The sequence below is a fragment of the Chiloscyllium punctatum genome, chromosome 7 (assembly GCF_047496795.1).
Source record: "Chiloscyllium punctatum isolate Juve2018m chromosome 7, sChiPun1.3, whole genome shotgun sequence".
NCBI lineage: Eukaryota > Metazoa > Chordata > Chondrichthyes > Orectolobiformes > Hemiscylliidae > Chiloscyllium > Chiloscyllium punctatum.
Genome location: NC_092745.1, coordinates 131,626,759 through 131,653,578, shown reverse-complemented (window position 1 = coordinate 131,653,578; position 26,820 = coordinate 131,626,759). Strand labels below are relative to the sequence as shown.

Here is a 26,820-nt window from a genome sequence, read left to right as displayed (position 1 = left end):
AACCTTTCACTTGATGAAATATCTCCTCAGCTTAATCCAAAATGGCTGACCTACAAATTTGGGACAGTGACCCAAGATTTAGCCCCTTCTGCCGGGCTGTCTGCTTCAAACCTATCGAAACATTTCAGAATGTTACTTGTTCAATCATAAGATATAGGTGCAGAAAATAGGCCATTCAGCCCATCAGGTCTGCACTGCAATTCAGTCATGGCTGACAAGTTTCTCAACCCCATTCTCCCGGCTTTCTCCCTGTAACTCTTGATACTCAAGAACCCATCTGTTTTAAATATAGTTAGTGACCCGGCCCTCACAGCCTTCTGTGGCAGTGAATTCCATAGATTCCCCACTCTCTGGCTGAAGAAGTTTCTCCTTATCTCCATTCTAAAAGGTCTCCCCTTTACTCTAAGGCTGGGTCCTCAGGTCCAAGTCTCTCCTACCAACGGAAACCTCTTTCCAACATCTACTGTGCCCAGGCCATTCAGTATTCTGTATGTTTCAATTAGATCCCCCCCTCATCCTTCTAAACTCCATCGAGAATAAACCCAGAGTCCTCAAAAATTCCTCATATGTTAAACTGTCCATTCCTGGGACCATTCTCATGAACCTCCTCTGAACACACTCCAAGGTCAGTACATCCTTCCTGAGATATGGGGCCCAAAACTGCACACGATACCCCAAATGTGGTCTGACCAGAGCCTTATAGAGCCTCAGAAGTACATCCCTGTTTTTATATTCAAGTCCTCTCAAAATAAATGCCATCACTGCATTTGCCTTCCTAACTACTGACTCAACCAGCAAGTTTAACTTGAGAGAATCCTGGACTTGAATTCCTAAGTCTCTTTGCACTGCAGACTTCTGAATTTTCTCCCCATTTAGAAAACAGTCCATGCCTCTATTCTTCCGACCAAAGTGCATGGCCTCACATTTTCCCACATTGTGTTCCATCTGCTGCTACTTTGCCCATTCTTCTAACCTGTCCAAATCTTTCTGCAGCCTCCTCGCCTCCTCAATACTACCTGTCCCTCCACCTATCTTTGTATCGTCTGCAAACTTAGCCAGATTGCCCTCAGTTCCTTCATCTAGATCGTTAATGTATAAAGTGCACAGTTGTGGTCCAACACTGTTTCAGTCAGAACACCTCTTATTCCAACTTGGAGAAAATATCAACCCATTCTGCTCCCTGGAAAGCTGTCCCCTCTGCCTAGTAACCAGCCTAGCAATCCTGTAGAAGAGTTTACCCTGGTAATTATGATCTTCAGTTGTTGGAGAGGTGAAAGCATAGCTGAAAAATGTGCTGCTGGAAAAGCACAGCAGGTCAGGCAGCATCCAAGGAACAGGAGAATGACATTTCGGGCATAAGCCCTTCTTCAGGAAGAAGGGCTTATCCCCGAAACGTCGATTCTCCTGCTCCTTGGATGCTGCCTGACCTGCTGCGCTTTTCCAGCAACACATTTTTCAGCTCTGATCTCCAGCATCTGCAGTCCTCACTTTCTCTGAGGTGAAAGCATAATCTTTCAATGATGCAGGTCAAGAGTCAAAAGTTGAAAGTGATGAATTTAGAAGGCTATGGAGATGGGACTGGCTGGATGGCTCTTTTGGGAGCTGGTACAGACACTATGGGTCGAATGGCCTCCTTCTGTCATGTAAAATTCTATGATTCTCACAGGACACTGGGAGGAAATGCTTTGGACTTTCTGTGAATATTGTTGCCTTGGGTTTTCTGAGAGGCTAGTGTCAAAAATCACATGATACCAGGTTATAGTCCAACAAGTTTATTTGAAATCGCAAGCTTTCGGAGCGCTGCTCCTTCCTCAGGCAGCTATTGTGATCGAGTACATCGGACACAGTGTTTATATTAAAAGATTAAAGGGTCAAACAGGTGATGTGAATGTATTGAACAAATCTAGATGGCTATGAAGTTTTTAATCAGTTAGAATGGAGGTGCAGGTTTTGATTGATTAATATGTAAATCCAATAATTTCTTTCAAGTTACTGCCCCAAGATAACTTAAGGTTTTATCAATATAAAGATGACACCTCAGGTCAGACAATGCATTTTAGGTGGGAGGCCTATAGTTTAACATTTTACTGAAAAATGCAGATTGCTGTGTGACGGTCAAAACAATGATTTGGCTACTTTGAAATGTTGGTCATTTTTCACCCTGTGTTCTGGGAACGGGTTCTGCTGGTAGAAGTTTCTTTAAACAGACCCCATATCGAGTTTCTGATTGATGGTTTTAAAGTTGGTGCTGTGCATCTGGCATGACCCAGCCGTGTTGCTTCCTATTTCAGTGGTAACTTGGCAGGATCGCTTAGATTAAAAAAAATACACTGGAGTTTTCAAGGAATGGAAAGTGAGATGTGGTGAATATTTCTTTTAACTTTCTTAGTTGTTAGCATCAGGAATGTTCCATTTGGAAGCAGACTCAGTAGCGCCTTCCGAAAGGGAATTTGGGAATGTACTTGAGAAGGAAAAGTAAATGTTGAGGGGCTGTGCAGACCGAGCTGTGGGTATTGGAGGCAAATGCATGACTTTCTCAATGAGCTGATGTACAGAGAACGGGTATATGTTGCAGCTCTGTACCTGTGGTCAGCTGTTTGTGAAATAACATTTGCTGTTTATTGGTTCCAAAAACGCATTTTGTTGTAAGCAAATTGACATAAGATCAACTGATGAGAAAATTGAGGTGAAAATTGTTTAGCAAATGGAGGGAAGACCGTACTGAGGTGGAATTGGCTTAGCTCCTGGAGAAATGAATATAAAGAGGGCAGAAATGACCTCGAGGGATTGGGGAGTGCAGCGGCTGCTGCCTTTCTCAAACCAGAAACCCAGAATGTCAGAAGTGGTCATTGGTGTATTGTTACTAAAATATTTATGAGGAACCCGGGCAGTTAACTGGCCGGCAAGAATTGATTTGTCTCAAGGTTCTAAAATGTTCCCGTGAAAGAGGATGCAGAGAAGAGTGTCTGTTTCACCTCCGTCAGTTAGCTGAACAGAAAACCCGTGTTGCTGATGTGCCTTTCATCGACTCATTAAATCTCAATGTAATTTTGAGACAGTGAAATATTCTCTTTTTCTCTCTTCATTCCGCAACCCACCCCCCACACACTGCATTGAGAGGGGGTCCAGCAGCCGTGTTTATATTTTCCCTAAATCACCTGGGGCTGTGTGTGAATGTGTAATGATACACTAAAAAGGACACCATTGTGCAAAAACACCATGAATGCATCCCTCTAGCTAGTGAAACATTGCCGAGCAAAGCCTGATGAGAGCAATGCTAATGTGAAAAAGGTGAAGGCAGGGGTCAGGAGAAAAGGCAGTGACTACATCGAAACAGTACACTCTGTTTTTAAAGTGCAATCACTGCTGGAGGAAACTCCACAGTCAATTTGCACACAGCCAGCTCCAATAACCAGCAGTGAGCCAATGACCAGAAAAGCTAGTTTTTGATGTTTATTGGTCAATAAGAATTGGCCCAAATCCTGGGCAGAACTCCCCATTCATCTTCAAAATAGTGTCAAAGGAGCTTCACATCAGAAAGAGCCAAATGAACCTGGATTTACCAATCTAGGGAGGCAATAAAGGGATACGGATCTTGGAGGTGAAGACTGTTTTTGTATTCATGTGTTGGTGCAGGCTTGGAGGGCCAAAGGGTTTGTTCCTGTGCTGTATTGTTCTTTGTTCACTTGTTCTATAAAGAGCAGCTTTGATGGGGTTCAGTAAATGCTCACCTGCCATTTGATTGATTGATTGATTGATTTATTTATTGTCACGTGTACCAAGGTACAGTGAAAAGCTTTGTTTACGAACAACGCAAGCAGATCGCAGTCAGCAGGGATGTGCAGATCAGAGGTTGTACAATGCCTTAGACAGAGGTGTATAGATTACATTGCACAAGACATGCACTATGGAAATGTAGAATGGTTATAAGAAATGTTAGAGTTAGATCTGTCATAGGGAGCGCATAATGAGGCACACGGTGTTGGGGTTTCACTTGTACATTCAGTGACAGTGCTGCTCCTTTAACAAGGTGATGTTGGCCTTCAGTTATTTTTCCGAGAGACACAGACTTCGAAAGGTCAAATTTGAAGGGTTTTAGGGCCAGTTTGATTATAGCTGACAGATACTGCCTCAGGAAAAAAGTTTTTCTAAGTTTTAAAAAATGCCCTTATAGAATGAAAGGGGAGGGGCCAGTTCTCCCAGCCCAGCTTGCCCCTGGTTTGGTTTGGATTTCTCGCATTCATGTATCAAAGCTGCTGGACCCAAAGAAGCTGGTCCTCTCTCCTGTCAGAGCCTGCGTTTGCTTTGACTTTTTGTGCCAAGGGGTGTTTATGGGGATTGTTGCATGTATTTGGAACAGCATCATTAAGTTGCGTTTTCGGGTAGGTTAAGTTATTCTGTTCTCTTTTGTTTGTGTTTCATTCGGTGCACCTGCTGAAAATGACTAGCAAAGTTAGGGATCTGGGCCACTTGAAATGTTTTGAGGGAGTCTGGCCTGGTCCATAACAAGTCTTAACTTGGAAACATTTACTTGATTCTAACTCTCTGCTTTTTTTTTCCTGTGCTTAGGGAGCAGATGTTTTATTGGCATGTGAAGCTGCGATTTCCTCACAGTCACACTGAGTACACAGAGAAGAGGTAACTATTTATCATGGAATATGCAAGTGACTGGATGTGAAGTGGTGATTTTTTTTGCTGATAAACTCTGTATGATCACAGAATCTCTACAATGTGGAAATGGGCATTTGACCCATCTAGTTCACACCTCCCTCCAAAAAGCATCCTGCCTAAACCCTATCCCTGCATTTCCCTGAACACCATGAGCAATTTTCCATGGCCAATCCACCCAAACTGCACATCTTTGGATTGTGGGAGGGAACCGGAGCACCCAGAGGAAACTCACACAGACACAGGGAGAATGTGCAAGCTCCACGCAGACAGTTGCCAGAGGCTGGAATCGAACCCAGATCCCTGGCGCTGTGAGGCAGCAGTGCTAACCACTGAGCCACCGTGCCGTAATGTTGCCATCATTTGGAGCACTTCTGCTTTACCTGGACTTTTGGTTGGAGAATTTGGCATTTTTATGTCAGTCCAGTTTGTTATCACTCCGAACGGTGCTGGAACTAGTCTGTTGACAATGTCGAATGTGGCATTGCTGAAGGAAATTAATTCTGTTTTGAGGCTTTTTGTCTTGCACTTGTCAGGACAACTGGCAGGAATAACTTCAACTACATGTGTCTTTTCTTCAGCAATACTTAAATATGGAAAATCCTGATTTGAAACTACTGGTAAAGTCTTCCTTTCTAGTTAGTTTTCTTTAACCCACCCAATAACCACTAATTGATGGTGTGTTTAGTCCAGGACAGTAGGGGAAAGGGTTAAATTATATTTAAGATTACTTACAGTGTGGAACAGGCCCTTCGGCCCAACAAGTCCACACCGACCCACCGAAGCGCAATCCACCCAGACTCATTCCCCTACATTTACCCCTTCACCTAACACTACGGGCAATTTAGCATGACCAGTTCACCTGACCTGCACATCTTTGGATTGTGGGAGGAAACCAGAGCACCCGGAGACACAGGGAGAATGTGCAAACTCCACACAGTCAGTTGCCTGAGGCGGGTATTGAACTCGGGTCTCTGGCGCTGTGAGGCAGCAGTGCCAACCACTGTGCCACCTGCGCCCACCTGTGCCACAGTGCCTCCCACGCTCTGACAGAGATCGTAGAGCCATAGAGATGTACAATACAGAAGCAGACTCTTTCGTCCAATTCACTCATGTCGACCAGGTATGCTAAATTAACCTAGACCCATTTGTCAGCATTTGGCCAAAATCCCTCTAAACCCTTCCTATTCATATACCCATCCAGATGCCTAATAAATGTTGTAATTGTACCAGCCTCCACCACTTCCTCTGGCAGCCCATTCCATACACATGCCACCCTCTGTGTGAGAAAGGTACTGTTAGGTCCCTTTTAAATCTTTTCCCTTGAGCCTTAAACCTATGCCCGCTAGTTTTGGACTCCCCTACCCTGGGAGGTAGATCTTATCTATTTACCCTATCCATGCCCCTCATGAGTTTATAAAGGGATTCAAAGTTTGTGAGAAGATTTGTAGCTCGGTTGCTCATTGTGGTGGTTCTGTTCGCCGAGCTGGGAATTTGTGTTGCAGACGTTTCGTCCCCTGTCTAGGTGACATCCTCAGTGCCTGGGACCCTCCTGTGAAGCGCTTCTGTGATGTTTCCTCCGGCATTTGTTGTGGTTTGAATCTGCCGCTTCCGGTTGTCAGTTCCAGCTGTCCGCTGCAGTGGTCGATATATTGGGTCCAGGTCAATGTGCTTATTGATTGAATCTGTGGATGAGTGCCATGCCTCTAGGAATTTCTTCCCTGATTGTTCTCTGTTTGGCTTGTCCTATAATAGTAGTGTTGTCCCAGTCGGATTCATGTTGCTTGTCATCTGAGTGTGTGGCTACTAAGGATAGATGGTCGTGTCGTTTCATGGCTAGTTGGTGCTCATGGATACGGATCGTTAACTGTCTTCCTGTTTGTCCTATGTAGTGTTTTGTGCAGTCCTTGCATGGGATTTTGTACACTACATTGGTTTTGCTCATTCTGGGTATCGGGTCCTTCGTCCTGGTGAGTTGTTGTCTGAGAGTGGCTGTTGGTTTGTGTACTGTTATGAGTCCTAGTGGTCGCAGTAGTCTGGCTGTCAGTTCGGAAATGCTCTTGATGTATGGTAATGTGGCTAGTCTTTTGGGTTGTGGCATGTCCTCGTTCCGTTGTCTTTCCCTTAGGCATCTGTTGGTGAAATTGCGGGGGTATCCGTTTTTGGCGAATACATTGTATAGGTGTTCTTCTTCCTCTTTTTGCAGTTCTGGTGTACTGTAGTGTGTTGTGGCTCTTTTGAACAGTGTCTTGATGCAACTTCTTTTGTGTGTGTTGGGGTGGTTGCTTTCGTAGTTCAGGACTTGGTCTGTGTGTGGGGCTTTCCTGTAAACCTTTGTGGTGAATTCTCCGTTCGGTGTTCTCTGTATCATCACGTCTAGGAATGGGAGTTGGTTGTCCTTTTCTTCCTCTCTAGTGAATCGGATTCCTGTGAGTGTGGCGTTGATGATCCGGTGTGTGTTCTCTATTTCTGTGTTTTTAATGATTACAAAGGTGTCATCCACATATCTGACCCAGAGTTTGGGTTGAATTTGCGGTAAGACGGTTTGTTCTAATCTTTGCATTACCGCTTCTGCTATGAGTCCAGAGATGGGTGAGCCCATGGGTGTGCTGTTGATTTGTTCATATATTTGGTTGTTGAATGTGAAGCGTGTTGTGAGGCACAGGTCCAGTAGTTTGAGTATGCCGTCTATGAGACCATGGTTTCTTCCTTGTCTATGTGTATATTTCTGATGATGTCCAAGAATTCCTGTGTTGACTGTATAGAGTGTCTGGATCCGCTGATCAGGTGTTTCAGTTTCTGCTGTAGTTCTTTGGCCAGTGTGTGTGATGGTGTCCCTGGTAGTGATACTGTGGGTCTGAGTGGGATGTCTGGTTTGTGCACTTTGGGTAGTCCATAGAACCTGGGGGTGTTGTTGCTTTCAGGTTTCATTCTTTGTAGGTCAAACCTGGTTATCTGTCCGTTTTTTTGTAGGTTCCTCAGTGTGTTGTTTATCCTATTGGTGAGCTTTATAAAGGGATTTGGAAAACCGGGCCTTTGTTCTCTAGAGTTTGAAAGAGTGAGAGATGATCTCATTGAAACTTATAAAATAATTGAAAAAGGGATAGACGAGATAGATGCAGGGAAGATCTGTTCCCCAGGTGGGGAGTCTAGAACCAGGCGATCTAGATTAGAGTGGTGCTGGAAAAACACAGCAGGTCAGGCAGCATCCGAGGAGCAGGAAAATCGACGTTTCAGGCAAAAGCCCTTCATCAGGGATGTCCTATTCCCCCTCGTCCAGGAACTCCCCACATACGTTCGAGACACCACCCACGCCCTCCACCTCCTCCAAGACTTCCGTTTCCCTGGCCCCAACGCCTCATCTTCACCATAGATATCCAATCCCTCTACACCTCCATCCGCCATGACCAGGGCCTCCAAGCCCTCCACTTTTTCCTCTCTCAACATCCCCAACAGTACCCTTCCACTTTCCTGATGAAGGGCTTTTGCCCGAAATGTCAATTTTCCTGCTCCTCGGATGCTGCCTGACCTGCTGTGCTTTTCCAGCACCACTCTGATCTAAACTCTGATTTCCAGCATCTGCCGTCCTCACTTTTGCCTCAAGCTAGGGGTGTACCAGGGGAGTGCCATTGTGGTCTGAGATGCGGAGCATGTTTGTTTTTTTTCACACCAGGTTATTTTTGGAATTCCCTACCCCAGCTGAAAGTGGAAATTTAGTCTTTGAGCATGTTTAAAATAGAGATTGACAGATTTTTATATACCAATGACACAGTAGGAAATGGGAATAGTCGAGGGAACAAGGCATTGAAATAGGTGATCAGCCATGATTGTATTGAGTGGGAGACTGAGTGAAAGTTGAACAGAATACTCCCAAGTGCGGCCTCACCAACGTCGTGTAAACTGCTACATAACTTCCTAACTTCTTTATTCAATTTGTGATTACAAATAAACCTGTTGGACTATAAGTGGTGTTGGGTGACTTCTGACTTTGTCCACCCCAATCTAACCCCAGCACCTCCACATCTTCCATGAGATCACGATGGATCATCTACCCCTTTCTCTGGTTCCCCATTTCCCTTCATTTACTGGGAGCTTACTGCTCCCCATATCCCAATCCTGAACATAGCCAAGTCTGAGAACAGCCCACCAGACAGGAGCTGCAGTGAAGAGTTTTCATCTGAGGAGAAAATGCTGGAAAATCTCAGCAGGTCTGGCAGCATCTGTAAGGAGAGAAAAGAGCTGACGTTTCGAGTCTTAACTGACCCTTTGTCAGAGCTGACAAAGGGTCTGTTAGACTCGAAACGTCACCTCTTTTCGCTCCTTACAGATGCTGCCAGACCTGCTGAGATTTTACAGCATTTTCTCTTTTGGTTTCAGATTCCAGCATCTGCAGTAATTTGCTTTTACCAAGAGTTTTTGTCTGTTTGAGATGTGACCAGGTGCTGACACGCTCAATATATTTTCTTGCAAGGAGCAAGTTGGGTTTCGTTTTAGACCCTGGAGATTCTGTGCCAGGATCAACAAATCTCACATGTCGAGTTATGTGTTTTCTTAGACTTCTATATGCAAATAACCCACTGCCCTTTTCAAAAGTTCCTGTCGGGGCAAGATTTCAGCAAGTGTCGTTGTTGAGAGGATTGATCTACAATTTCAACATCGTTGGTCAATGGAAACAGCTAAATGCAAAGTCCTTAATGGACAGCAGAATAAAATATTTATTCATTACAGAGATATCATCATTTTAAGCTCATCAATAAATTTCAACTGGGAATTCAGGTGATATTTCTTCACCTGGAGATAGGGACAGTATTGAGCTCACTCCCACAGGGGGAGGGAGTGTTTGGGGTGAATCTTGCCAATGTGTCAGTTGAGAGCTGGATCAATACACGAGGGAGAAAGGAATTGAAGGATCTGGCATTTAGCTGAAAGGTGGGAGGACATCCAGCACGACTCAGTTGGGCCGAATGGCATGTTTCTATCCTGAAATATTCCACGTCAGAGCAAGGTAAGTGCTTCGGAAACTGAAGATTCATTTCTATTTCTTTCTTTTATAGGGTGCCGAGCATCAAGACTTTGCAAGAGGTACTGAGAAAGTACGTTGACCCGGTAGAGGCCGACCCAGTCATCAGACAGAAGTATGTCCACGGCTTTGTTAAACGTTATCCTTGAAGCTGAGAAATTGCAGCTTTTTCCCATTCTGATCCAGAATGGTACGGTGCTGCCTTCTTACATTTCAGGAGATTCTTGTTCAGGTCCACATGCTGCTGGTGGGCTTCAGGAGATAGAATCTGATTTTAATTTTACATTATTTGTGTTTAAATAGATACAAGTGTGGGGCATTAATTACAGTTTGCCATCAGCATGACTATGTGGCACACACGTAAAGCATCAAACTCAGGATTTGAACGCTAAACTTTCCAATACGGTCAGGGCCCATGGGAACATAGTAATGGGAGGAGGCCGTTCAGCCTCTTAAGCCTGTATGCCAACCAATGAGATCATGGCTAATCTGTGGCCAAACTCCATATACCTGTTTTTGACCCATAGCCCTTAATATCTTTGCTTCACAAAAATTATCCGACTGAATTTAAAATTAACAACTGATCCAGCACCCACTGCTATTTGTGGAAGAGAGTTCCAAACCTCTCCCTCCCTTGTGTGTGGAAGTGCTTCTGAACATTTCACTGGCTATAGTTCTCAGACTATACCCCTAGATCTAGAATCCCCAACCAGTGGGAATAATTTATCTACCCTGTCTTCTCCTGTTAATATCTTGAAGACTTTGATCTGATCCCCTCCTATACCTTCTACGTTCTAGATAAAACAGGCCTCATTTGTTTTAAAAAAAAATACAAAGAACTGCTGGAGATCAGAAATAAAAACAGGAATTGTTGGGAAAACACAGCAGGTCTGGCAGCATCTTTGGAGAGAAAACAGAGTTAACAATTCAGGTCCGGTGACTTTTCCTCAGAACTCTGCTTTCCCTCCAGAGATGCTGCCAGACCTGCTGAGTTTTCCCAGCAATTTCTGTTCTTGTTCCCAATTTGTACAATCCCTCATAATCCCCTCAGTCTGAAGTATAGGTATCGTTCTTGTACACTTACATTTTCTCACTCCAAGGCCAATGTATCCTTCCTAAGATCAGCATCTGCAGTCCTCATTTTCTCCTAAGATCTGCTGAAAGCCTGGAACAGCAGCTGAGAGATTAGATGGGTTAGGGTGTGGAATCCATCAGGATCTCACCTTGAACCTTCACCTCCTGCTGCCTATATTACTCGTTGTTCTTCATTTGGATCTTCACTCGCGGGGTGTGATTCTCAATCGGGTGACTGGCAGCAATTGAGATGTGTTTCACAGTAGCAGTCTCCTTACTTCAGGGCCATAATGTCCAGGTTCGAATCCCTATATGCCCCGGTGATGTATCATTACACGGTCCAAACAGGTTAATTAAAAATCATTCTTCTAAAAAGACACCTATATTAGTGGAAGAGTGGCTGAGTTAAGAGTTGTATGACTGCAGTGCTTCTCACTTGTAACTAGCTACCAGGCTGAAGCAAGAGTGACTCCATTACACCACATTCTGCACCATTTACAGAGGTGAACAAACTGGAGCAGTGCAGAGATCTGGGACTTCGAAACTGTAGGAGGTCATAGAGATAGAAAGGGAGTGTGAAACCATGATTTGATTTTATTATTCAGAAGTCACACCACACCAGGTTATAGTCCAACAGGTTTATTTGGAAGGATAAGCTTTCGGAGCGCTGCTTCTTCACTATGTGCAGATAGAGACAGAGTTCCTGTTCCACATTGACCAGTTTGTTACCATGAGGAGTTCTCATCGCTGTGATCTAACCTGAACTTCATCGCTCTCTTTCTTGCTTGCTCGCTCGCTCTCTCGTGCTTCCTCTCCTCTCTCTCACATGCTCGCTCTCTCGTTCGCACACTTTCTCCACAGAGGCTGCCTGAGCTTCATGGTATTTTTTTTTGTGATTTTCCAGTACTCAGTGCCTGATGCTGGGTTCCTGCCCTCTGTTGTATTTTACAGGCTGAAGGTTTATACGATGGTTTCTCTCAGTGAATTAAGAATCTTGATGAAGGTGGAGAATCGGAAACATAACTCTGTCCGGTAAGAGCAGAACAGACCATTGACTGGTTGGATTTTACTGACACGCAGTCACAGAATGGTTACATAGAACATTACAGTGCAGTCCAGGCCCTTCGGCCCTCAATGTTGCGCCCACCTGTGAAACCAATCTGAAGCCCATCTAATCTACACTATTCCATTCTCCTTGTTATGTTTATCCAATGCCCATTTAAATGCCCTTAAAGTTGGCAAGTCTACGACTGTTACAGGCAGTGCATTCCACACCCCTACTACTCTCTGAGTAAAGAAGCTACCCCTGATGTCTGTCCTATATCTGTCATCCCTCAATTTAAAGCTATGGCCTCTCGTGTGAGCTATCACCATCCAAGGAAAAACACTCTCACTGTCCGCTCTATCTAACCCTCTGATTATCTTATATGTCTCTATTAAGTCATCTCTTACCCTTCTTCTTTCTAACAAAAACAGCTACAAGTCCCTCAGCCTTTCCTCATAAGACCATCCCTCCATACCAGGTAACATCCTAGTAAATCTCTTCTGCACCTTTCCAATGCTCCCATATGCTTCTTTTAATGTGGTGACCAGAACTGTATGCAATACTGTACAGTTACTGTATAAATGACGGCCATTCAGCCTGTAACTCCATACTAGCACTCTGCACACACAGCTCTGCTGGTCTCACTCCTCTGCCATTTCCCAGCGCACTGCAATTGTTTTTTTTTCAGATCAGTGGAACCTGTGACTGAATCAACCTCCAGCCCCCCTCCCCATGTCTACCCTCAGCTCCCTCTCCATGTCTACCCTCAGCTCCCTCTCCATGTCTACCCTCAGCTCCCTCTCCATGTCTACCCTGAGCTCCCTCTCCATGTCTACCCTCATCTCCCTCCCCATGTCTACCCTCAGCTCCCTCCCCATGTCTACCCTCAGCTCCGTCCCCGTGTCTACCCTCAGCTCCCTCTCCATGTCTACCCTCAGCTCCCTCTCCATGTCTACCCTCAGCTCCCTCTCCATGTCTACCCTCAGCTCCCTCCCCATGTCTACCCTCAGCTCCCTCCCCATGTCCACCCTCAGCTCCGTCCCCGTGTCTACCCTCAGCTCCCTCCCCATGTCTACCCTCAGCTCCCTCCCCATGTCTACCCTCAGCACCCTCCCCATGTCTACCCTCAGCTCCCTCCCCATGTCTACCCCCAGCACCCTCCCCATATTTACCCTCAGCACCCTCCCCATATCTACCGTCATCTCCCTCCCCATATCTACCCTCAGCTCCCTCCCCATGTCTACCCTCAGCTCCCTCCCCGTGTCTACCCTCAGCTCCCTCCCCGTGTCTACCCTCAGCTCCCACCCCGTGTCTGCCATTGGCGCAGGCAGGTGTTCACATTGAGTAAGGTGTCCCTGGTGAATCTTCGTCATTTGTGACACTGAATCGGGCCATTTGCCCAACTGAGTCTATCCCAATCCCTAATTTCATCCAGAACTCTCCAACTTTATTTCCTTCAAGCGTCCCTCCCTTGTGCTGAAGCCATGAACGTTGCACCCTGGAGAACAGCCAATGGGTACCTTGCTGTGTCTACACACTGTGATGCTGCTCATGTCCTGATCAATCCAGCTTCCTGGAAAAGTCTCGTCGAGAAGCTGGGCTAGTTCGTCACCAAGCACGGAGTGTTAGGGGGAGGTTAATGCCTACAGGAGCAGGTCAGAGGCTGGGAATACTGTGGTGAGTAACTCACCTCCTGACTCCCCAAAGCCTGTCCACCATCTATAGCGGCACAAGTCAGGAGTGTGATGGAATACTCCCCACTTGCCTGCATGGGGGCAGCTCCAACAACACTCAAGAAGCTTGACACCATTCAGCACAAAGCAGCCATTTGATTGGCACCACATCCACAAACATCCACTCCCTCCACCACCGATGCTCAGTGACTGCAGTGTGTACCATCTACAAGATGCACTGCAGAAACTCACTAAAGATCCTCAGACAACACCTTCCAAACCCACAACCACTTCCATCTAGAAAGACAAGGGCAGCAGATCCATGGGAACACCACCCCCTGCACATTCCCCTCCAACCCACTCACCATCCTGATTTGGAAATATATCACCGTTCCTTCACTGTCACTGGGTCAAAATCCTGGAATTTCCTCCCTGAGGGCATTGTGGGGTTACCACGGACTGCAGCGATTTCAGAAGGCAGCTCACTCCCACCTTCTCAAGGGGCAACTAGTGACGGGCAATAAATGCTGGGCCCAGGCAGTGTCACCCACTTTCCACAAAATGAATAAACAAATAAATAAATCAAGGTGTTTAAAATCACCATAGAATCAATCAGGAGAGAGTGTTTCCAGGGGCAGGAGGGTGAGGGAGCAGAGGGAGACAGATTCAAGGGAATCGGGGAAAAGCCCCAGACTGGGAGGTGAGGGGGATTGTTTTACACAGTGAGCTGTTTGGATCTGAAAGGTGCTGTCTGAAAGGGCGGTGGGAACAGATTCAGTCAGAACTTTCACACAGGAACCAGAGGATACAGGGATTGGAGGCATTCACAGTGCGATTAGGTTGGGGTGTTGGAGGTTGAACAGATGTTTTACTGAGCAAGCACAGGTACAATGGAAGGAAAGGCCTCTTTTACATCCAGACGATTCTACAAATGAATCATCGAGCTAACAGAGGCTTTGGGAATGCTGGGTGTAACATGGTTGAGATGTTGTGGGTCAGGGCCAAGTGTGGATTTCAAAGAGAGCGACATACCCTTGAGCCAAAGAGACAAACCCTGAAGCCCTCCTTGGGGGTCTGTGGGAGGTGGTCCCTGCCATGACATAAACTGCATTTCGTTTTATGTTGGTGCTGCTGGGCTTCTGTTAGAACATTCAGGAGGTTATGGTGGGAAATGGGTAAGAGGTATCACCTCATCCACAGCGTGGGGCTCCAGCAGAACTCAGCGTGATGCTCCAGCAGAGCTCAGCGTGGGGCTCCAGCAGAGCTCAGCTCCAATCACATTCTCACTCCAACAGCTCCCGTACATTAATCTACACTGGGCACAGACGTAAGCTCCAAAAGATAGTGCTGGGTCAGTGAGAATTGGGACTGACTGGGTACAGCACAACATTCTGATTTGAGCTCAGAGTACAGACACAGGGAGGGTCAGTGCTGAAGGAGTGCTGCACTGTCAGAGGGTCAGTACTTAAGGAGTATGCACTGTCAGAGGATCAGTGCTGAGGGAGTGCCGCACTGCCAGAGGATCAGTACTGAGGGAATGCCACACTGTCAGAGGGTCAGTACTGAGGGAGTGTGCACTGTTAATGGGTCAGTACTGTGGGACTGCCGCAGTGTGAGAGGTTCAGTACTGAGGGAGTGCTACACTGTCAGAGGGTCAGTACTGAGGGAGTGCCGCACTGTCAGAGGATCAGTGCTGAGGGATTGCCGCAATGTTCGAGGGTCAGTGCTGAGGGAGTGCTGCACCGTCAGAGGATTAGTGCTGAGGGAATGCCGCCCTGTCAGAGGGTCACTACTGAGGGAGCGCCGCACTATTAAAGGGTCAGTACTGTGGGACTGCTACACTGTCAGAGGGTCTGTACTGAAGGAGTGCTGCATTGTCAGAGAGTCAGTACTGAGGGAGTGCCGCATTGTCAGAGGATCGGTACCCAGTTTCTGGTTGAAGTCCATTTTGCAGGTTGCGGTATCATGTAATCTCACGCAGTTCCCTCCAGCATCTCTACTACCTGTTAACTTGTCGTTGCCCACCACTTTAACAATCGTTTCCATTTTCTAAAGAACCAGAGCTTCCCTTGGTTTGAGCCGTTGACTGTTTGTCAGCTCGGACACTGCGATTTGAAATCCATTAGCAGTTAGTCCTCGGACCTTTGTCCGTTTCATTCCCACCAGCTGGAGCTGCAGCCTTGGCACCAACAGAGGTCACCAGTGAGCTACAAAACCAAGTCCCTTCACCTTGTCTGGTCTTACTGTGTTAATGATCAGGAACCTCTATTTTTCTTAAAGACGGTTTGTTGAAAGGGTGGAGCAGGTTCTCTTCATGAAATATCTTAATCCACCACTCCAAAGCGAGCACTTTTCATGTTCTGCTTCTGACTGATCTGGATGTGGAGCTGAGTTTGCAGACTTTCTCAAATTTCTGAGGATTCTCCCAGATTTATATTCCAGATATGGGATTCAATCTGAGATCTTGGATTTAAAACTGTTGGGAAAAGATGGAGGGAGAAGGGGAAGATATTTCTCCCACTCAGAGTAGCTCTGAAACTGTAACAGAAAGTGAGTGTTGGGGAGCTCTCTTTCACTGAGATATCATCAACATGATGGAGTGAATGGCCTCTTCTCATGTGATCCTATGGAAGCAAAAGAATCAATGTATTTAAAATGGTTGTTTGATTCTTGATGCTGCTATGATCTCATTGACTGGTAGAGGTATTCCAACTGTGGGGGAGATGGTCATGTTGTGGTAATGTCTTTGGGCAAGTAATCCAGAGAGTCTGGATAAAGTTTTGGGGACTTGGGTTCAAAATTGAAGATAAATTACTTTGAATAAATGTGGGATTGTGATTCGATGGTGATAAATCTCCCCTGGTTCACTAATGTCCTTCAGAGAAGGAAATCTGCCATCTTTACCTGGCCTGGCCTACATGTGACTCCAAACCCACAGCGATGTGGTAGACTCTGAACTGGCTGATCAAGCTGCTCCATTGTAAGGTCATTCGGGGGGTGGGGGCAGGGAGCTGTGTGACTCAGGGTTTATTTCCCAAGCTGTGGATCAGACCATCCAAGTTGCAGACCGTCTTGTGGCAGAGTCAGTCAAAGTGAGGCTGGAAAAGCGCAGCAGGTCAGACAGCACCCGAGGGGCAGGGAAGTCACTGTTTTGGGCAGGGTGCTGTCTGATCTGCCATGGTGGAACCCAGCCTCACGTCTCCTCACTCTGGCTTCCTGCATCTGCGGTCCTTACTGTCCTCTCCTGTGACAGAGGGTGTGTCATAACAACACATCCCCCAGAAGATTAAAGGAGTGAAAGTTGTTTTCTGCTGGTGCACAGGAAGATCCCACAGGCAGTGGTGTGACAATGCGCACCTTGGCTTTTAGCTGTTGGCTCCCGGGATGAGGAATTGGTCTGGAGCTTCGGAAGTGAAGGGAAATGGGTGGTATCGATGGTTGTGGGGGAAGAGGGGAGATGGTGGGGCAGAGGGGAGAAGATAGGGGGTGGAGGAAGGAGAAATGGTAGGGGGAGGGGTGAGGGTGGTGCTGAAGGGGGAATATGTGCAATTTCCATAAACATTTTTCATTCTTTTAATTCACAGGATGTGGGTGTCACTGGCTAGGCCAGCATTTATTGCCCATCCCTAATTGCCCCAGAGGGCAGTTGATAGTCAACCCCATTGCTGCGGGTCTGGAGTCACATGTAGGCCAGACTGGGTAAGGATGGCAGTTTCCTTCCCTGAAAGACATCAGTGACCCAGATGGATATTCTCAGGAATGGTTTCATAATAATGTTAGATTCTTAATTCCAGATTTTTATTAAATTCAAATTCCACCATCGACAATGACAAGGTTTGAACCCAGGTCCCCAGAACATTACCTGGGTCTCTGGATTAACAGCCCTGTGATAATCCCACTCGGCTATCGCCCCCTCTCAAGGTGAGAAGGAACTTTCAGGAGGTTAGTGACAGCTCTGTCAGTCCGTCTGAGGGGGGGGAAACACTGCCGTTTTGCAGGGTCCTGTCTTCACCTCAGCTCAGCTCAGCTCTGATGAAGAGCCACCCAGAACCGAACCGTTAGCTTGCTGTCTCTCCGTGGACGCTGCCTGACCTGCTGTGATCTCCAGCATTTGTTATTTCCAGTCCTCCGTGTTCCTCCCTAATTTCTGCAGAGCTTTGTTCATTCCCTGTCCCCACCAGCAGGGGCTGCCAGCGAGCTGTCAGCAAGGGGCAGTGTTCGGGCACATTAAAGGCAGACCCTTGGTTTGCTGTCTCAGTGCGCACTGAGATTTCTCAATGACCCTGAGATCACAGCTGTTGGGTTTGTTATTTGATCCTGGTCATCAAAGGAAGAGGTGTTTTTTTTAAATAGGAGGCACAGACCTTTGAGAATAACTCGTGGATTTTAGGAAACTTTTGACTGCATTTTTCATTATTACAGCAGAGACATTTAACTAATGTTGAAATACTGGCCTTTAGTGTGATCAAACATCAGTTTGAAGGAGTGTTTGTCATGCGTCATTTGACACTGAGCTACAGAGGTTTGATTGTAGGGTTTAGTTTTAAGGAGTTTCTTAAAGGTGGGGGTAAGATGTATTTAGGGAGGGGATTTAGGAGCTTAGGACCCACGCGGGTGACTAATGGTAATCAAAACTGGGGGTGGGCAAGAGACAAAGAATTGAGGGAATGTTGGCAAGAGTGGGGGCGCTGGAGGAAATTCCAGAGGTAGAGAGTGGTGTAATGTCAACAATTACAAGGGTTTCTATCAGAACAGGACCAGGCCAGGTAACCACAGGCAGGATGTTCCCAATGACTCCGGGATTCCGGAATTGGAGGGGTCATGGTCTAAGGATAAGGGGTAGGCCATTTCAAACTGAGATGAGGACAAATGTCTTCACCCAGAGAGTGGGGAGCCTGTGGAACTCTGCCACAGAAACCAATTGAGGTCAAAACATTGGATGTTTTCCTGAAGGAGATAGATTCTTAGGGTTAAAGAGATCAAAGGATATGGGGGAGAATATGGGAACGTGGGACTGAGTTGGATGAGCAGCCATGATGATATTAAATGGCCTCCTCCTGTCCCTGTTTGAATTACATTAAAATTGTAGTAAACCAGCACAGATATTGCACTGGGGATAAAGCTGTAATGTGTTTAATGTACATATGAACATCACAGAGACGGGAAAACCAAATTCTCGTTAGTAATGGCGGTTTTAAACAAACAAGATGAGAGTAATCTGGTTGATGTGGTATATATGGATTTCAGCAAGGCTTTTGATAAGGTTCCCCACAGTAGGGCATTGTACAAAATATGGAGGAATGAGATTGTGGGAGACACAGCAATTTGGATCATAATTGGCTTGCTGAAAGAAAACAGAGGGTGGTGGTTGATGGGAAATGTTCATCCTCGAGTCCAGTTACCAGTGGTGTAACGCAAGGGTCGGTGTTGGGTCCACTGCTGTTCGTCATTTTTATAAACGATCTGGATGAGGGCGTAGAAGGGTGGGTTTGTAAATTTGCAGATGACACTAAGGTCGGTGGAGTTGTGGATAGTGACAAAGGACGTTATAGGTTACAGAGAGACATAGATAAGCTGCAGAGCTGGGCTGAAAGGTGGCAAATGGAGTTTAATGCGGACAAGTGTGAGGTGATTCACTTTGGTTGGAGTAACCGGAATGCAAAGTACTGGGCTAATGGTAAGATTCTTGGCAGTGTAGATGAGCAGAGAGATCTCGGTGTCCAGGTACACAGATCCTTGAAAGTTGCCACCCAGTTTGATAGGGTTGTTAAGGCATATAGTGGTTTAGCTTTTATTAATACAGGGATCGAATTCCGGAACCATGAGGTTATGCTGCAGCTGTACAAAACTCTGGTGTGGCCGCACTTGGAGTATTGTGTACAGTTCTGGTCACCGCATTATAAGAAGGATGTGGAAGTTTTGGAAAGGGTGCAGAGGAGATTTAGTAGGATGTTGCCTGGTATGGAGGGAAGGTCTTGTGTGGAAAGGCTGAGGGACTTGAGGCTGTTTTCATTAGAGAGAAGAAGGTTGAGAGGTGACTTAATAGAGACATATAAGATAATCACAGGGTTAGATAGGGTGGACAGGGAGGGCCTTTTTCCAAGTATGGTGACAGCGAGCACGAGGGGGCATAGCTTTAAATTGAGGGTTGATAGATATACGACAGATGTCAGAGGTAGATTCTTTACTCAGAGAGTAGTAAGGGAATGGAAAGCTTTCCCTGCAACGGTAGTAGATTCGCCAACTTTAAGTACATTTAAGTTGTCATTGGACAAGCATATGGACCTACATGGCATAGTGTAGATTAGATGGGCTTCAGATTGGTATGGCAGGTCGGCGCAACATCGAGGGCCAAAGGGCCTGTACTGCGCTGTAATGTTCTATGTTCTAAAAGTGGGTAAGGAGGTGTAGGCCATTTGGCCCATTGTGCTAGTCCCATCTTCAGTAAGGTCCTGGGTCGATTGGATTGTGATCTCAGCGCCATATTCCAGTTTGTTGCCCTGTCAATTGGAAATCTTGAATGAGTCAACCTTGAATGTGCTGAGTGACCCTCCATGGCTCTCCAGGGAAGAGAGTTCCACAGCCTCACTCCCAATGCAGCATTTCTCCTTCCTGCTCCTCCCAGCAATCCCTCCAGGTAACTGAGATCCTGGAATCCCCTCCATAAAGGCATTATGATCCTACCCACAGCATGTGGACTGCAGCGGTTCAAGAAGGCAGCTCACCCCCACCTTTTCAAGGGGCAACTAGGGACGGGCAGTAAATGCTGGGCCCAGCCAGTGACACCCACATCCCATGAACAAAGTTTTAAACCACCTTGGGATCTCCGGAGTGTGGTAGACAAACCAGGGCCAGTAAAGTGGAGGGAATATTCTGGGGAATTTCCTCTCGAATCTCGTCCTAGATTCCATGTTTAATCCAGTGAGACCTGTCTGACCCCCTGCTAAGATGCTCTGTCTCACTCAGATTCCGGAATTGGGGAATCTGCAGGCAGCACATTCCAAAGCTGCATTTCATTTTGTTAATGTTTCAATGTTTGTGAATACTGACCTGCCTGATCCGTGGATCCTATTACCATATCCGTTTCACAGACTTTGTGATTATATTTGGTTTCCTTCCCTCTTTTTTTTCTTGAACAGAAAAATGTCAGTCTGTGCATTTTTGTTTGATGAGTAAAGTGTGCCTTCAAGTTAGCGTTCTCAATGTTGGTGACCTCATGAGTATGAAAGCGTTAGTCATTGCTTTCTGAGAATGTTATTTATCTAAATCACAGCTTCCAATTATCAGTACAAGCCTATACAGAGCAGGAGATTTCAAAAACTGATCAATGGAGAAACTGTACACCTTCTAAACTTCCTCAATTTGAGATAAGATGACTGTTGTTTCCATTCCTTTAGAGTGTGGTCTGTCAGCTTCCATGACTAAAGGTCTTTTTACAGAATCCTTTATCATGTGTATCTTTATACTCAGCAAATAGAACACCAGGAAACATTTTCTTCTTGATCAGTGATCCCACCTTGCTGATTGCCTGGCGTTCTGCACAGTAGGTTTATGGAAAATTGTTGTATATTTGGGTAACCTCCAAAGTTCAGTGTTGACTGCATTTTAATTTGGAATTCGAATGTTGGGGTAACAATGACCTAATGGTAGTATCACTAGACTATTAATCTGTAGAGTCTAGATCGGAGTGGTGCTGGAAAAGCACAGCAGACCAGGCAGCATCCCAGGAGCAGGAAAATCAACATTTCGGGCAAAAGCCCTTCATCACCAGAGTGGAGAGATAAATAGATGAAGGTGGGGAGAAGGTAGCAAAGAGTACTATAGGTGAATGGGGGTGGGGATGGAGGTGATAGGTCAGAGAGGAGTGTGGGGGAAGGGAGCAAAGAGTACAATAGGTGGTTGGGGGGGCGGCACGGTGGTTAGCACTGCTGCCTCACAGCACCAGAGACCCGGGTTCAATTCCCGTCTCAGACGACTGACTGTGTGGAGTTTGCACGTTCTCCCCGTGGGTTTCCTCCGGGTGCTCCGGTTTCCTCCCACAGTCCAAAGATGTGCAGGTCAGGTGAATTGGCCATGCTAAATTGTCCGTAGTGTTAGGTAAGGGGTAAATGTAGGGGTATGGGTGGGTTGCGCATCGGCAGGTCGGTGTGGACTTGTTGGGCCAAAGCGCCTGTTTCCACACTGTAAGTAATCTAATCTAATCTGGAGGACGGTGGGGGAAGGTAGCAAAGAGTACAATAGGTGAATGGGGTTGGGGATGGAGGTGATAGGTCAGAGAGGGGAGGCTGGAGCAGAGAATTGACAGGTAGGACAGGTCATGAGGATGGTGCTGAGCTGGAAGGTTCTGTGAAGCCAGTTAATGTTCTGGGGATCCAGCTTCAAACCCCACCAGGGCAGATGATGGAATTTGAATTCAATAAAAATCTGAACTTCAACAGGTGATGAAACCGTAGTCAATTGTTGGGACAATCCATCACTAATGTCCTTCAGGGAAGGGACCAGTCATTTGGTCTAGATGACTCCAGAACCAGAGCAACGTGGTCAACTCTTAACTGCCCCAGGACTCTGTCCCTAAGGGCATTGTGGGTCAATCCGCAGCACATGGTCTGCAGCGGTTCAAGAAGGCAGCTCACCCCCACCTTCTCAAGGGGCAACTAAGGATGGACACAACTCCATGAATTTTTTAAAAATTCAAGGCCATATATTGCTAGGGGAATCAGTCCAGATAGGCTGGAGAAATAAGGGGTCAATTGTCCAAAGACCCCCTCAAAAGATCTCTCCAGGCTAATGGCAGAGTTTAATAAGTGTGTTTCATTCCTGAAGCTTAACTTGGATTGAACCTCGGTAAGTTAACACTCACAAAGCTGTGCATGTTCTCACCTTCAAACTGAAATTAGGTTATGGTGATGCTGGAGCTGGCATTGAATAGATTTTTGAGGATCGTTCCAGAGGCTATCATGATCAGGAAAGATTGAACAGTCTCTGGCAGAGATTGACGGATGACTTGACAGAGATTTTAAGATCAAAATGTGCCTGCTTGTGCGGGAAACCTTTTTAAAAGATGTGAAGTAAAATATAAGATGCTGTAATAATAAATTGAGTGAGAAATTGAGAGGATGCAGAGTGTGAGATACAAACCACCAGAGAGAGTGGTTGAAGAGAATGATATCCAGGCATTTAACTGAAAACCTGATAAACAAATGTGGGAATAAGTTGCAGAAAGCTCGTGCAAGGGGAAGAGGAGTGAGAAGAGATGTGTGTGGAGCATCAACACCAGTCTTGACCAGTTGGGTCAAATGGCCTGTTTTCTGTGCTGTAGACTCTAACTGGCAGAGTTATCAGAATTTATGCTTGGAAGCTATTGTGCCTCCTGCTGGTTAAATAATACAATTGCACCGTGACTGTTGACATAGCGAGTTTGAATGGAAATGTTGGCAAGCAGTTTATCATCTGAAGTATTTAACAGTAAGGTGTATCTATGATTCACGATAACAGAAGTTAAAGTTTGTCAACAGGAATTCCACATTCCAGGCTTCATCCGTTGCTTTTCAGTCACTGAGTCAGAATAACATGTGTTCGATTCCCACTCTTGAAAACTGGGAGTAGAATTTTGGCAGACAGTTTAAGGTATTTTCCAGGGAGGGCTGTCCTGCCAAATGTTCTGTCTTTAAAAGTCTTGGTGTTCCTGGCGTGATCACAGGATAATGGCTTTATTATAGAATCCCTACAGTGTGGAAACAGGCCCTTCGGCCCAACAAGTCCACACCAACTCTCCGAAGAGTAACCTACCCAGACCCATTTCCCTACCCTACATTCACCCCTGACTAATGCACCGAACCTATACATCCCTGAACAATTTAGCGTGGCCAATTTACCTGATCTGCACATCTTTTGTTTGTGGGAGGAAACCCACACAGACACTGGGAGAATGTACAAACTCCACACAGACAGTCGCCTGAGGCTGGAATCGAACCTGGGTCCCTGGCACTGTGAAGCAACAATGCTAACCACTGTGCCACCCATTATTGCACAAGAAGTCATAAAACACAGGAGCAGGAATAGGCCATTCAACCCATCAAGTCTGTTCCACCATTCAGTGAGATTGTGGCTGATCTAATAATCCTCAAATCCACTTTCCTGCCTTTTTTCACTATAGATGTGGACCAGTAATTCATGGATCACGACTTTAAACCCCACTAGGTCACTTCAAGAAATTCAATTCTGTGTTTCTTACAAATCTATAAACTGATATTGGTATACATGACCATTAAGCTACATAGTTATAGAAAATAATCCCATCCTGTGAGTGAATAATGTAAAAGGTTGTTGTACATAATGCCTTAATCTGCAAGAAGGGTTTCTGTTTCAGAAATTACGATATACTTTTGCAATTATATCATTAAGTAACTGTAAACTTTATTTTTCAGATATTATGAGCTGAATTCGACTCAAAGTCTTATTGAAAACCTGAGCCACAAAACGGTTATTGAGTATCCTACATTACACGTAGTTTTGAAAATGAATTCTCCAGAATACAGGTTACTCAGTGATGGTAAGTTGGCTCAATTTAACATTTCTCCATTAACATAATGCCACATTATTGCAGAGAGTTGTGTATGGTATGTGATCTAAAATGAATGGTCCACATTTAAATAGAGTGCTGGGTGAGACAGTTCTGAAGAAGAAAGTCATTGGACTCTAACTGTTAACTCTGTTTCTCTCTCCCCAGATATTGCTGGACCAGCTGAGTTTCTCCAGCCATTAATAGTTTTATTTCAGTAAGTGGGAGAGCTAGAGATCTCGAGGAGTTAGTGGGAGGGGGGAGTAACCTGACTAACTGAGAAGGATGTTTAAAAACAATCATGAGATGCTTGGTTTTCGAAATGAAAGGTGGGATGGAATACTAAAACTTCATCATCCCCCATTGGACCCTCGGTGAAGGGTTGAGTTCAATCCTGAGCCCTGTGCTTCAGAAGGATGTCAGGGTGAGGATAGGGAGCTGAGGAGATTTACTGGAATGGGGACTGGGATGAGGAACTTCAGTGAATGTGGAGAGACTGGAGAAGCTGGGATTGGTCTCCTTAGAGCAGGAAAGCTTCCTTGGGGGTTTAATTGAGATATTTAAAACCTGGAAAGATTTTGACAGATTAAACAGACGTTCCCAGTGGCAAGACGATTGATAAGAGAATGAGAGGAGTATTTTTGGAGCATGAATATGATCTGGAACGTGCTGTCTGAGTGAGCAGGTTCAATAATAACCTACGAAAGCTTTTCACTGTGCCTCGGTACACGTGACAGTAAATTCAATTGGAAAGGGAATTGGGATAGTGTAACAGGACTGTGGGGAAAGTGGATTAGGGTCGATCGTGCAGCTTCTCAAATAGTTTCTTTTCTACTTTTATCACTTCCATGAAATGTCAGGGTGTGGAGGGGCCGGTGTTAGACTGGGATGGACAAGGTCAGAAGTCACATGACACCGGGTTATAGTCCATGAGGTTTACTAGAAATCATAAGCTTTCAGAGCGCTGCCCCTTCATCAGTCACCAGCACTTCACCTGACAAAGGGCCAGCGCTCCGAAAGCTTGTGATTTCAAATAACCCTGTTGGATATAACCTGGTGTCAGGAGTCTTCTGACTCTGAAATGGATTTATGCTTTGGTACTTTCTGGTCCCAATGTACCCTTAATTTTTTCATTTGGGAGTGTATGGGCAACGCTGTCTGGACCGAAGTTTATTGCCTGTCCCCAGTTACCCCGGAGAAGGTGGTGGGGCGCTCCTTCTCCTGACTTTCTCAAATTTAACCTGCTCCAAAGTGCCAGTGAGTTGTACTTTGAGCATGGTCACCATTTTGCACGTAGAAGACCAGCCCAAACAAAACAAAATTGCCAAGTTATCTGGGTGACCTGCTTCGCTGGTGGCTGTTTAAAACCCAGCAGAAACCTCAGCTCCTGCAACATAAATGTCAACATTCACCAGAAGGCACAGGCAGTATCTCCAGGATATATCCAGTGAGATGGTGGTACAGTGGTCATGTCACTGGGCTAGTAATCAAGAGGCAGAGCTAAATGGCCTGGGTCACAGACTCAAATCCCATAATGGGAACTGGGAGCATTTAGCTTCAGATCATAAAATCTGAGATGGAAGCTCCTCTCCATGACTGTATCAAAAGCCCGTCTGGTTAACTGAAATCTTTAGGGAAGGAAATCTGCCCCCCTTTACCCGGTCTGGCTTACATGTGACTCCAGACCCACAGCAATGTGCCCAGAGAGCCACTCAGTTTAAGGGCAATTAAGGATGGGCGGCATTTACCAGCCTTGCCCGTGGAACCCACTTCCCTCAGAAGGGAACTTAGCTGAACCTTCAACAACACGGCACTCCCTCAGCACCACCTGCATGTGGGTGGTACCTTTGATATAATAAAGTTTTGCATGGTGCTTCACAGGGACAAGTTATCAAACAAAGTGACACATAAGTGATATGTGTCCTGAGCCAGTGTTTGAATCTAAATGTTGCTTATTATCTGCTTTGCTTGATATCAGCAGCCTCTCGCTGTATATCAGTGACACTCTGAGGCTTACCTTGTGTATTTTTCTACTCCCCACGTCACATATCAAAGTGGATTCCAATGAAGATGCCCAGAACAGTACAGACCTGTCCTCCGAGAGTTCACTGGAGGAAGGAGAGATCAAAGACAACTCCGAAACAAATCTCACTCTGAATTCACATTGTAATCGTGAGGACCTTCCTGTTTGAGTAAGACTGTTGCTTGGTGTCACTTTCAGTACTTATTGATCCCAGAGTTGTATTTGTACTTTAACTAATTTCTTAATTAAATTTGTTAACAATTTATCTTGTATTTCTTTATTACCTTCCCACCCTTGAAGTGTACATTTTTGTATTACCTCAACGAAAACCAGTCCCGAGGTTTAGATTTGATTTTATTGTCAGGTGTGCTCCAGTACAGGAGTCCAGTGAGAAGTGTATAATGTCACCAACACAAGGTGCCACCTTGTACCCAGATTCGCAATCTGTAGAACAAGGTAGAAGGAACAAAGTCAATACACATTGCAGACCTTCTTAGTTTTAAGTAAAAAATAAAGAAATAAAGCTGAAAGTTCAAACATTACAAACATTACAGTCTTTCTCTTCAGTTTTTCCCTTATCTGCAGAATCTTGGGAATGGGAGACTAAGATTGGTTGGAAACAGTTCAGTGTGGAGAAGGAGTTTCCATGCACTTGTCGCTGTTTCCTGGGGTTTCCAGTTAAGGTATGGAATACAGAAAGAAGATGCTTATCATAGACCCGTATAAACACTGGCTTGTCCTCAGTTGGGCATTGCG

At 45.7% G+C, this 26,820-nt stretch overlaps 1 protein-coding gene across 2 annotated transcripts in view; it reads left to right on the top strand.

The window, feature by feature from the left end:
* The window catches only part of LOC140480145 (box C/D snoRNA protein 1-like), a 42,577-nt gene extending 16,250 nt beyond the window's left edge, over nt 1–26,327 (top strand). For both annotated transcript variants that reach the window (XM_072574855.1, XM_072574854.1), the window contains 5 exons: nt 4,570–4,638; nt 9,723–9,803; nt 11,714–11,794; nt 23,908–24,032; nt 26,097–26,327. In XM_072574855.1, the coding sequence (XP_072430956.1) occupies nt 4,570–4,638; nt 9,723–9,803; nt 11,714–11,794; nt 23,908–24,032; nt 26,097–26,233 (493 nt within the window). In that variant the 3' untranslated portion in view covers nt 26,234–26,327. The remainder of the gene's footprint in view (nt 1–4,569; nt 4,639–9,722; nt 9,804–11,713; nt 11,795–23,907; nt 24,033–26,096) is intronic.
* Nucleotides 26,328–26,820: the final 493 nt, after the last annotated feature.